The sequence below is a fragment of the Channa argus genome, chromosome 9, assembly GCF_033026475.1.
Source record: "Channa argus isolate prfri chromosome 9, Channa argus male v1.0, whole genome shotgun sequence".
NCBI classification, from domain to species: Eukaryota; Metazoa; Chordata; class Actinopteri; order Anabantiformes; family Channidae; genus Channa; species Channa argus.
In genome coordinates this window covers 24742278-24755111 of record NC_090205.1, presented here as the reverse complement: position 1 = coordinate 24755111, position 12834 = coordinate 24742278, and the positions used below count along the sequence as shown (strand labels likewise).

At 39.0% G+C, this 12834-nt stretch overlaps 1 protein-coding gene across 2 annotated transcripts; it reads left to right on the top strand.

Annotated features, from left to right (window-relative positions):
• Positions 1-130: 130 nt before the first annotated feature.
• sympk (symplekin) lies at positions 131-12135 on the top strand. 2 transcript variants are annotated; one of them, XM_067515866.1, is made up of 27 exons: positions 131-216; positions 552-790; positions 2403-2468; positions 2680-2733; positions 3027-3100; positions 3198-3324; positions 3478-3727; positions 3837-4007; positions 4152-4391; positions 4738-4889; positions 4979-5129; positions 6166-6388; positions 6497-6647; positions 7036-7271; positions 7440-7521; positions 7600-7713; positions 7794-7941; positions 8692-8852; positions 9469-9577; positions 9708-9808; positions 9944-10034; positions 10140-10241; positions 10446-10633; positions 10795-10971; positions 11178-11267; positions 11447-11623; positions 11775-12135. In XM_067515866.1, exons 2-27 carry the CDS (start codon positions 722-724, stop codon positions 11940-11942), a joined length of 3672 nt encoding a protein of 1223 aa, XP_067371967.1. In that variant the 5' UTR covers positions 131-216; positions 552-721; the 3' UTR covers positions 11943-12135. The 2 variants fall into 2 exon arrangements, with proteins under 2 accessions (XP_067371967.1, XP_067371968.1); XM_067515867.1 differs by having other exon boundaries at positions 196-326.
• Positions 12136-12834: the final 699 nt, after the last annotated feature.

Below are 12834 nucleotides of genomic sequence, written 5' to 3'. Positions count from 1 at the left end.
TCGTTAGGTAGTATTTGAATTGAAATCTAGTGTCTTTGTCTGTGGGGCTGAAACCTGTTGCAGGACACAGGACACGGGAGACCACAGGCTTCTCCATGTGTCCAGCAGGTGGCGACAGCCTCTGTGCTGCGCCCTCGTTAGCAGTAGAAGAAGAAGAACAACGACGCCACTTTTTTTTTTTAATTAAACATGGCTGCTTTTTTTATGGACTAGCAGGTTTGTGTCATTTTCTTTTTAATACGTTAAAGCTAATATATTTTTATGTTGGGTTACACTATCCATATTTGATTGCTGTCGAAATAACGATTCAACGTGTTTGTTTAGTGGTGAGTAACTATGACATAACTGTTTCATAATATAAAGTAAAAACCGCTCACACGGTTAGCATTGCGATTAGCATAGTGTAATGTTAGCGGGCTAACTTGTTAACGCAGCGGTTAGAGCAAAGTGCGTTAACGTTAAACCTAATTATTAATATACGAATTATTATATCTATATTATTTTACTGGTAAACAGGTTTATAATATGGCACACTTGTGTTTATTCTACAGGTCGACTCAAAACCTACACTAGTTACAAACTCTGAACTTCCCTGGACTAAATCTCGCCGGGGATACACGATTAATGTCTTTGTTTACTGCGGTTATAAGTCCCGAAGTTTAAAAGGATTTGTGAAGACCATGTTATCTTCAAAGTGACAAAGCAGAGCAGCATCATCATCATGGAGTTTTCTTCAGAGGGGGGGGAAACTCAAATCCCCCATGTCGTCGATATGACCACCAGTGAGAAGGTAACGTTATCGTTGTGCTGTTGACATCCTTTATCTGGATTTATAAAAATGAGGAGACGGGGGACTTATATTGACATAATGGACGTATCCGGTAATGAGACTAGATATGTATATTGTTAAAGGATGGACCCATACAGTACAGAACATTTATAGCTTCTCTTAGAGGTTTAGATGAAGTGCAGTCCCCCAAGTGTTACTTTTCTGAAGACCATTTCATCATCTACAAGTAACAACAAGTAAATACTGTAACAAATACAAATAGTAATATTCATAATGCTGCAACATTAGGTCAGTCAACAAAACTGTGATACAGGAACTGTTGCAATATCACACTGAGTTCTGTGTCTGTCCCTGGAACATAAATTCTCCATAAATGTGGACTTCTTCTTGCCTTGTAGATGTGTTTTAATAAACCGTTCTACCTGTGAAATACAGTAAAAATAATTAGTATTTAGGATAAATTGTAAACTAATAGTTCAGTCCATATGTCCATTTGATATGGACCATATCTTTATGGTTTGCTCCTGGGTCTGAGAAATTAATTAGCCAACCGAGAAAGCCAAACATCTGGAAGGACAACAAGTGAGATGTTACCTTTTATATTTTGGGGGTTTAGTTCAGATAGTGCTAAAGGTTTCATTTTATGCAGTGTTTCCCACAGAATTTGGCTAAATGGTTGCTATACACTCGCCTATGTAAAGACGGCTTTCAGTTAGGCCTGTTCATAGTAATTAACGATCAGCAAAAAAGCGGCTGTGACTATTAGACTGGATGACGGATCACACTTGGTGCAGACAATGTTCTTCTGAGAGATTTACTTGTTCATCATGTGTGCCTTACTTTCTTTTCGCACTGTACAGCAACAAAATGTAGTCAGAGAATGGAGAATGTAGCATTAGCACCACGATTATATGTTCAGGTTCGCTTTGCTTATTCATTCCTCATTTCAATTACAAATAAAATGCATCTGGTTCAGTCACTGTGGCTGATGCCACCAGACAATTTACTCAAACCGCTCTAATTTTTATTTGCACGTGTGAGTGAAATGCTGGCTGTATAGCCTGCAGGTGTGTCTATAGACACAGTTGTTAAATTGCCAGCATGAGTACAGACATTGGCCAATGCAGATTTATTGTAAATGTCAAAGTTTGGCCTCATTGATAGGATGACGACTACTATGTAGACACTTAAACAGCTGGTTTTTCAAAGTTGTTATAGAGTGATAACTTTTAACTTATATGGACAGTCTTTGGCACTAGCAGTGGTTGCTGTGTTGAATCCTGTTTGCCCACCGACACGGAGAGGGTACAGTTATTGTCAACACAATTATTTTAAATTGAGAAATTAAACCTACTGACTGCTGATCTAAGCTGTTGTTTGTCATTTTAAGCTGCAAATAAGTAATACAGGTGCAAGGGAAATGGTCCTCTAGTTAACTGATAATGAATGTCATTGTTCTCTTGGATTGATTGAGAAAAAAAAAAACATGTTGCCAAATGTACTTGGGAGGCTCAAAAAAAAATACATGCGCTGCCATCCTAGTATATTGTATGTGTAGGAAACATTGTTTTCCACAAATGCAAGTCATCAATTTTTTTCCTTGCCCTTTCAGGTGGTGGATCTCCTGAATCAGGCTGCTCTGATACCCACAGATGAAAAGCTTACCGTTCTCAAACAGGTTTGTAGTCTGATCGCTTTGAATCAGGTTTTTACTGAGATCCACAAAAAGATGTTAATACAGGGCAGCTTCAAGTGTTTCTCAGATATAACCTAGCCAGTTTGCATTCAGACATCCTGGGTGCTCATCTGCTTTCTACCCCTGCATGTACCCTTCCACATATGCGCAAGATCTATAGAGGAAACTGAATGAATTAGTTTGTCATTTTCAGGTCCAGGAGCTTATCATCAACAAGGATCCTTCTCTTCTTGACAATTTCTTGGATGTAAGTAAACCTGTATGAAGCTTTTACATAGAAATGTTTCAGTTGTTATCACAGGTGTCAATGTTATAGTCATTCACCCTGTTTAAATGCAGAAAAGGGCCTGTGTGTGCTGTTTGGTATCACTTTGACACTGACAATTGATAAGAAAAAGAAATGAAGAAAAGAGTTTCCCCACTATGAAACATCAAAGTGTTTTTTTTTTGTTTGTTTGTTTTTTAATTCAATACTTTAAGCACGTCTGTGGTTAAAATGTGATTGACAAATCTTTTGCCACTGATCTTTTCATCCTGTAGGAGATGATCGCATTTCAGACTGACAAATCTATTGAAGTAAAAAAGTTTGTCATTGGCTTCATAGAGGAAGCCTGGTGAGTGACAGACAAGTTTACTGGTCTTATTATTTTTCATGTTCACACAAGGAAAATGTACTGCAGGATTCTCAATTACCGTTTTATCTCCTTCCAGTAAAAGGGACAATGAGCTCCTTCTCCGACTGATTGCTAATCTGAACATGTTGCTGAAGGATGAAAGTGTGAATGTGGTGAAAAAAGCAATCCTCACACTCACTCAGATGTACAAACTTACTCTTCAGGTAAATACAGAATTTATGTGATACTTGAATTTCTACATTTTGAACTTTTACAGTTTAGCCTAAAGACAAAATGCTGTACATCTGTAATCCATTTTCACTTGGAGAGTACGACAATACAAAGTTACAACCTAATCTTTGTCTGTTTTATGCCAGTGGTTAGTGCGCTCCAAAGTGGTATCAGAGATGCAGGAGGCATGCTGGGACTTAGTCACACAGATGAAGGAGGATGTTCTGGCCTTGCTGGACTCTGAAAATGATGGCGTGCGCACTCACTCTATAAAGTTTACTGAATCGCTAATCATCGCTCTGTCACCGCGAACATCAGACTCTGATGTCCCAAAACGACAAGAGGGCGATATAAGCCTAGACAAAGTTCCCAAAGATCACTCATACATTAGATATGGTATGACTACTGGCATCTTGTTGGAAGGAAATAATGTCTTTTAGTCCACTCCTTTAAAGCTCCACCTTTAAAAAAAACTAATTCATGCTGTTGGAATGATTCTTCACAGATGTCTTGTGTGAGGAGGGGAAGACGGCACTGGAGAAGCTGCTTAAGTTCATGGTCCACCCAGCTATTTCCAGCATCAACCTCACAACAGCACTGGGCTCACTGGCCACTATTGCCCGTCAGAGGCCAATGTTCATGTCAGAGGTGGTGCAGGCATATGAGACGCTGCATGGTAGGTTTGCAATTGTGATAGTCACGGTTATTGAAACAAAATACATCTTGCCTGGTACTGAATTTTTGAAATGACATAAATTAGCTCTACAAAATAATTTGTTCTCTGTATACTTGACTGTTTTTCATTTATTTGCTTTTTTAGCAAACCTACCGCCCACACTGGCTAAGTCTCAAGTCAGTAGCGTGCGCAAGAACCTGAAGCTTCACCTGGTGGCAGTCCTCAAGCATCCCTGTAGCCTTGAGTTCCAAGGTCAAATCAGCACTCTGCTGTTGGACCTGGGAATGCCACAAAATGAAATAACTCGGTCCACACCTGTGCCACGTGAGCCACGCAAGCGGCCCCGCCATGAACAATACACAGAGGGGAAAAAGGTCAAGATGGGTAAGTAGTGATGGAGTAGAGTCATAGACATTGTGATATTTGTAATTCGATTGTGTTAGCCAAACAGGTAGAAATAATTGGAAATATTGGTAGTGTTGTCATTTTTAAATGTGAAAAAATATTGTATCTTTTTCCCATAAGGCTTTGAGTCTTTGCTTTTTGAGAAAAACGAAGTACCTGTAGAATCGGTTTTTCATATTTATCATAGTAGAAACACAGTCAACACAAAAATCTGTCATCTGAGTGTAAATTATCAGCCTGGTGATAATTTTGAACAAGAAAATGTTGGTCACTGCACATTCTGCTTCATCGTTCATATCTCTGGTCATTTGTTGCTTGGGTTCAGAGCCAACCCTGATAGAAGATGATGAGGACAAAGAAGAGCCAGCTCCTCTGTCCGTCCCCAAACCAGCTGCTCTTCCAGTCGCACAGTCTGCCATTGACCTCACAGCTGAGTTTCTGCACCCTCTGCTCAACCCTGAGAACGTAGCCAACCTGGTGAGCAGCTTTTTCTGTGGTTTTGTTTTTTTGGCTCACTTCAACTCCAACTGTATGACAGTTCAGGCTATGTGTGTTTTGGTGTTTAGGTACTTATCAGCATGGTCTATCTGCCCGATGTCATGCCAGCATCCTTCCAGGCCACATACACACCTGTTGAGTCAGCAGGCACTGACGCCCAAATTAAGCATCTGGCCAGGCTGATGGCCACCCAGATGACTGCAGCTGGGATTGGTCCAGGTTCGTAACAAAGACATGTACCATGAAAAGATTGAGAAGTTAGTACATCAAGTGTAGATACAGTGTTGTTCAAAATAATAGCACTACAATGTGACTATCCAGAATATTCCAAGTTTTTAGTATATTTTTTATTGCTACATGGAAAACAAGTTACCAGTAGGTGCAGTAGATTCTCAGAAAACAAACAAGACCCAGTATTCATGATATGTACGCTCGTAAGGCTGTGCAATTGGGCGATTAGGGTTCCTCATGAGGAATTTTTCTTGATTTGTTTGATTTTTGCTGTCTTAAATAAATTGAGTCATATTTGCAGATCAGTAACTAACTTTTCATTCTCAGTTTTTCAACAGTAATCAATTCCAGCAGAAATCCAAAATCAAAAAATGTTTGGTTTACTGTCATCCTGTCAATAACAAGGAAAAAAGAAGCATATTAAATTTATTTAGAATCTGGCACCAGCTTATAAGAATAAAAAAATTTTTATTGTCTACACTCTGATTCTGTTGAAACTTCCTTTTCATTTATATTCACCTAGGTACATCTATCAGAATAGGTGTAGTGCAGAAACCCTTAAAAATAAAGTTTAACACACTTTTTTTAAAGTTACTTTTATTGTTTAAAATCAGACAAATAGTATGTGTCATACCAAATTAAACCTGTTTGAGAGAATCTTACAAAAAACCTATAGATTTTCTTTACTATTTATATCCACTTTACACATTTACACTGTTTGTGGCGACTGTGGCAGGAAGGTAGAGCGATCATCCAACAATCCTACAGTTTCTAGTTTGATCCCCGGCTCCTCCGGACACATGTCAAAGTTTCTTTGAGCAAGACACTGAACCACAACTTAGTTGCTTCCAGTGAGCATTGGCCAGCTGCATAGCAGCTCTCCCATCTGTGTATGAGTGAGTGTGAGATTGTGAGTGCGAATGGGTGAATAAGAAGCAGGGTAAAGCACTTTGAGTGCCAATAGGTAGTTAAGGTATAGAAGTGCAGACCATTTACTGTGCTTGCTACTGTGATTGAATTTTAGGACTTGAGCAGTGCAAAGCCAGAGAGGATGAGGCAGGCAAAGAGGAAGGAAATGAGGACGACTCTGTTGCCAAAGATCTGCTCATCAAGCGCAAAGTTCCAGCAGTTATGTTGGGCCAAGCCATCTCTGTGGTGGGAGGTTATGCAGAAAAGCCTCCCAGCCCTGAGACTCCTACCACAGTGAAGAGGCTACCCGAACCCATTCTTCCTACTGCACAAACCAAGTGAGTTCTGTTAAAACCACAAAGATGGCAGCAGTTAGCTTTTCCCTTTATGTAGGCAAGTTGCAGTATTTACCATGTAATATATAAATTTTTTTTGTTGTTTTACAGAATGACAGGGGCAAGTGGGAGGAAAAAGGTATTTCGGTTGTCGGATGTGATCCAGCCTTTATCCGACACCCAGATTGAAAAGTTAACATCGAAAGCAGTCAAACGCATCCTGCATTCAGAGAAAGCAATCGCACAAAGTGGCGTGTCTCATGTAAGTGCTCAACCCATGACAAACTCATCCTATTCTGATAAGGAATGAGAAGCGCTCAATGTTTGCAATATAGTATTGACCTTTTTCCATCAGACTTGTAAGAAATAACTGATGAAGCACTGACCACTTAAAATAAAATCATCTTCTCCCCAGTTTTCATGTGTTGCACAATAACCATCACAGCTTCTTGATCTCAACTTACACAAACATCTTCACTTATTAAAAAAAAAATCAGCCGGAATGGAAGGCGCCTTGTTTCATAACCACATTTTCAACAGTTTAAATGTGAGAGATCCAGTCAAATCAAGCTCCTTAGATCGAAAATGTGGCTACTCAGGGTCACTTCCTACCTCTTTTATAATGTAATAATACTAAATCTGTGTGGCAGGTCCGAGTCAAGCTCCTGTCAAGACTGGTGACGCAATTTGAAGGGATGATGAAAGAAGATGTGCTGGAATTTATTCTGGAGGACATTAGAACACGGAGCGACTTGGCCTTTTCTCTCCTTTACCAAGAATACAACACTTATCTCAGCCAGCTGCCCACTGGGCTGCTGGACAGCTATGACCACTGTCTCTACACTATGCTATCTGGCCTGCAGGAGAAACCTGAGCAGAGAGATGGGTGAGGAAATATATTTATTGTTTCCTCTTTTTAACTCTCTTTTTTTTTTTTTAAACATAAGGTTTCCTGCTTTTCTGACTGAAATGACTGAAAATGTTAAAACAAGTGTTTATGTACTGATGCTGTGAGTTTATTATCAGCCTTTTTTTTTTTTTTTTTTTCTTGCAGACTTTTTACCAAACTGGTACTGGAGGCTCCCATTATAACAGAGTCAGCACTCGAAGTAATACGACGTTACTGTGAGGATGAGGTAAATACCACAAAAAGGAGACAGCTTCTCCGTTAGTTCTCTGCACAACCATTCAACTGTTGATTGTATCATTTTTAGTCCCGGGTGTATTTGGGGATGACGACATTAAAGGAGCTTATTATCAAACGACCATCAAGACAGTTTCAGTATCTTCATGTACTTCTGGATCTCAGCTCACATGAGAAGGAGAAGGTGATCTTCACAAGTTATTTAACTTGCGTGTGTGTGTTGTGGTTCTTCTTTCATTTGTTTAATGCCTGTTATATTGTCAGGTGCGGACCACTGCTTTGGCTTTTCTAAAGCGTATGTATGAGAAAGACCAACTCAGAGACTACATTGAGAAGTTTGCACTGAACTACATGCAGCTTCTGGTCCATCCCAACCCTCCATCTCTGCTGTTTGGAGCTGACAAGGACACAGGTTTGCAAAGATTAATTTCACCTCAATCCTTCTGACATTATTACATAACTGTATATTATATGTAAATATATATTTTAAACACATATTGCATCTTGTATCTACCTTGTAAATGTATGTTAACACACTGACTAATTTTATTAAGAGATGTGCTTAAGAAACTTTAGCAAATTCATAAGAACAGGATGAGTGTGCATGATCAGATTTGATTGACAGGAGTCGTGTTTCCATCATTTAGCATACATTATACCTGATACAATGTTGCAATAGCCTTTTATCCGTAAAAGCCTTAAGTTTTATCTTAATGTGTAAATGGTTTGTAATAAATTGTGGCAAATCCAGTCACTGATTTGTACACCTACTCGTTGCTTGTACACCACAGTAGTGTGTGTGTGTGTGTGTGTGTGTGTGTGTGTGTGTGTGTGAAAAAGAAGAGATCTGAGACAAAAGTCATGAGGAATGTTTTTTTGAATACTCTGATGTGTAATTAATGTGTAATCAAAACAATACAAGTAGTAATTAGTTTTATGGCGCATCCTATCACATGCCTTGCAGAATATTAAGACTTGTCTTCTTAATAGTATTGAGCTGTTTTGATTTTCAAAAGCAAAATAAAGTTGTTAGAGGAAATGTTATGAAGCCCCTAAATCCTGAAAGAAAGGTTACCGGTTAGGGCTCATGTCAGCCAAAGGTTTCAGTACAACTTTTGGAATCCAATCCTGAATTCCCAGTATGTTTCATTTGTTGAGACAGAAGTGGCTGCCCCCTGGACTGAAGAGACAGTTAGACAGTGTCTGTTCCTCTACCTGTCCCTGCTGCCACTAAACCACCGGCTGGTCCACGAGCTTGCGTCTGTCTACACCGAGGCCATTGCTGACATCAAGCGCAGTGTGCTTCGAGCAATAGAGCAACCGGTAAGTCTGTTTGTTCTCAGTTGTTGTTTTTCCCTTTTTAAGAGCTGTTTATCAGTGGAACCAAAGTATGTTTTAAGTTGTTTTGATGAAAACAATTTTTTTTCACTGACATGACACTATGTAATTCTGCCAAAATAAAAATCAGAAATGAAGCCTTTGGGTTAAGGAAATCCATATCTTCATCTCATACCCAGTAGTTTTGCTTGATAAGCATCACCTCAAGGCAAAGTCTGGATTATTAGACTATATGTTTATCAATTTTATAACTGGCTTGGCCACAGTGGAAGTTAATGGAGCAAACAGTGCAATCAGTTTTAAGAGAAGTGGACTAAAACACATTATTTCCTTCCCACAAGATGCCATTATTCAGATCATACGTAGGAAACCGAAGTTAAGTAATCACATCTAGGAGTCTTCAATTACAAACAATTTCAAGACCACAGTTTCTTGATTTGTAAGAGAGTTAATAATGTTATTGCATCCTTAACCCACCTAAAAAGCTAAGTGAAGTCTTCCTTCAAAGAAGAAACTAAATAAAATGAAAGCTAACTTACTTTTATGAATGTATGTCTTGAGCTGTGCTGCTAATATAATTGTGTGTTTTACATTTTTCTAGATCCGTGGAATGGGCATGAACTCCCCTGAGCTACTGCTTCTGGTTGAAAATTGTCCTAAAGGAGCAGAGACTTTAGTTACTCGCTGCCTGCACATTTTAACAGATAAGGGTAAAAAGCCAGTAGAATAAAGCCGTGCTTTATGTTGTGGGTAATCAACAAATACAGAAAATCCACCAGAACAACAAAAAGAAAACAAAATCAGAAAGCAGTGTTAATGTCAAACTTCTCCTCTGTTCAGTGCCTCCATCTCCAGAACTGGTGGAGAGAGTGCGAGACCTCTACCACAAGCGAGTGCCTGATGTTCGTTTCCTCATCCCCGTCATTAACGGCCTAGAAAAGGTAACGGTGAAACTGTGGTGTAGTTTAAGTAAGGCAGATGCATATAGTATGAGTGATATGGCATGAATGCACATCATGCAAGCTATCATATTCCAACTTGATAATCATGAGTTCTTTTGTTGTTTTATTATATAGAATGAAGTGATCCAGGCTCTGCCCAAGCTGATCAAACTCAACCCAATAGTAGTTAAGGAGGTGTTCAATCGTCTCTTGGGAACTCAACACAGTAAGACTCATTGTTCCACTGGTGGCTATCATGTGGTTTTACACAGAAGATTCTTTCATGTGACGGACCCTGATGTCTTCTGATTGTTGTGTGGTGTTTTTTCAGGTGAGGGAAGTTCATCTGTTTCCCCTCTCACCCCAGGAGACCTGCTCATCGCCTTACACAACATAGATTCAACCAAATGTGATATGAAGTCAATCATAAAAGGTCTGTCTTCACTGATGATGAGTGAAGATGAAATAATATGGTTTCTGTTAAGCATCTTTATCAGTGTTGATCAGCTGGAGCTTTAGCATGTCCTGTAAAATGGACGAGGGCCTGTAATCCGCTTTTTCAGTGATGTGATATTGATCAGTCTCTGTTGCACATGTGCCACAGCTGGTAATAATCAATATGCCTTCTTTACTGCAGCTACCAACCTGTGCTTCGGGGAGAAGAATGTGTATACTTCTGAGGTATTGGCTGTGGTGATGCAGCAGCTGATGGAGCAGAATCCTCTCCCTATGCTGCTCATGCGTACCGTCATCCAGTCCCTTACCATGTATCCCCGACTGGGCGGCTTCGTCATGAACATTCTGTCCCGCCTCATCATGAAGCAGGTTGGCACAAAAATTTTACACTTTTTTTTTTTTTTTTTTTTTTTTTTTTTTTTTTTTAAATGAAATAAGTTTTAACTTGAATTTCTCAATTATGCTGAACATGCTTACATACAAATATGATTTGCAATTGTCTTCATTTTGATATTTACTTTTTCTTGTAGGTATGGAAGTATCCCAAAGTGTGGGAAGGATTTGTAAAGTGCTGCCAGAGGACAAAGCCTCAGTCATTCAGCGTGCTCCTACAGCTGCCGCCCGCCCAACTGACAAGCGTGTTTGAGCGCTGCCCAGAGATGAGGGAGCCTCTTCTACAGCATGTCCACTCCTTCACTCCTCATCAGGTATCAGCTGTTTCCAAGTTGACTGGAATTCTTTCACTGTCCAAAATTTGATGCACATTGGGTGTGAAAGCAGATGTCATACAGACTTTGTCATAGCACCAGTAAAAAGTGGAAGAATTTCAAAAGCAGAACATCAAGCAGCCTGTTGTTCGGCAGCTATGTTTCCATTTTATACACCAACTGTCTACGTTTTCCTTTTGAAACAGCAAGCTCACATACCTTCTTCCATCATGGCTGTCCTGGAAGCAAATAAAAAACCAGAGCCGAAACCAGTAGAGCCCGTCGTGGAGAAAGAGGTAATGTATAAAGATACCCACACTTAATATTTTCTAAGCTAACTTTTAGCAACTTTTACTTAACTTTTCAAATAAAGTAATTTATTGTTTTGTGTTTTTATTTTTTTTTATAAAATAAATAGGCATTGGTCTAGTAGTCATTTGTTCATAACTCTATTCTTTTCTCTTTCATCATACAGATTGAACCAGTTGCTGCTACACCCACCTCAGTTTTTAGAGAGGCTTCCTCCGCAGCATTGATGGAGCCACAGATACCAACCCACCAAGACCCAGCTGTCTTGAACGATGAAAGACCAATGGAGCAAGAAGAGTCGGATCCAGTCATACAAGAGGAAAACATTAACATTGTTTCACAGGTAAAATTAAATGGTGAAATGAAATAATACAATGTTTTTAATTTTTATTTACCAATGTGCCTTATGCTATTAATTTTTATTGAAAAATAAAGATTTAAGGACTACAAAATATACAGAGTCTTGGTGTCCGCTAATTTTTGGATCTCCCCAGGTGGAGTTGGCAAGAATGAGCAAAACACCATCACCTGAACCGGAACCAGCTGAGGAACCAATGGAGACATCTCAGCCCGAACAGTCAGACTTCAAGGAGGCAGAAAAAGATATTGAAGCTGATCTCACAGGACCTGTGGATGGAAGTGGCAGCGAGGATATTGAATGACTCCTCAAGACTAACGCACTCAAAATAAATGTACATTTGAATCCCCTAAAATACCAGTTGGAATTATAGGATTTTATGTTAAAGTCTTTGTTTTTGTATTTGTAGAAAACAAGTAAGAACCTATTTGTGTGCATAAATAATTTTCCATGCCTTCATGTCTAGATGATTTGGCTAATAAATCAACAAAAAGGTTTTCTTGATTCATTCCTATTTGCAGGTCTTTCTGCACCTGCCTGTCTTAGACATGCAGGACCTACAATGGGCATCTAGACTAAACCAATTCAGTTACTGATTTGTACTGTATTCTTTGGTCAGTGAAAGACCAACACAAAAAATAAAAGGAAACCAAATGAAACTTATAGGTGGAAATATTCAAAAACCTAAAAGTTCAAATATTCAGAATTTCAAATTTAGTTAATTTGCTCCTGTCAATTATAGGCCACAGGTTCTCATCAACATCACATTGACTGTTTTCCCTCATCTGTGATTCAGACTTGCAAATAGCAACACAGACAAGCAGCTTTTCTAGAAAGATTTTTTGCATGGGGGTTGCACACATAAAGTTAACATTAGCCCATTACTTGCAAAATTCATAATGCAAGTAATTTCTATCAACTGGGAACATGTGTTTTCCTGTTTTCTCACTGAATGACATCAGTGTTAACTGTTTTGAAAAAGGATGTACAACCTGTCTGAAACCCGAGGACAAGTATTAATACATTGGAAAGAGAAGACTTGTATTGTGTCATTATGAAGATCAAATGCATCCTAGCTTCATTAACCGCATCTTGGCAACTGAGAAAAGCTGTAAATTAGAAAAATTAAGTTATTATATTTTTATGAAAATGTTAACGTGCGAGTTTTCCAGTGAAATCAAGAGAAAAGGGGAAAC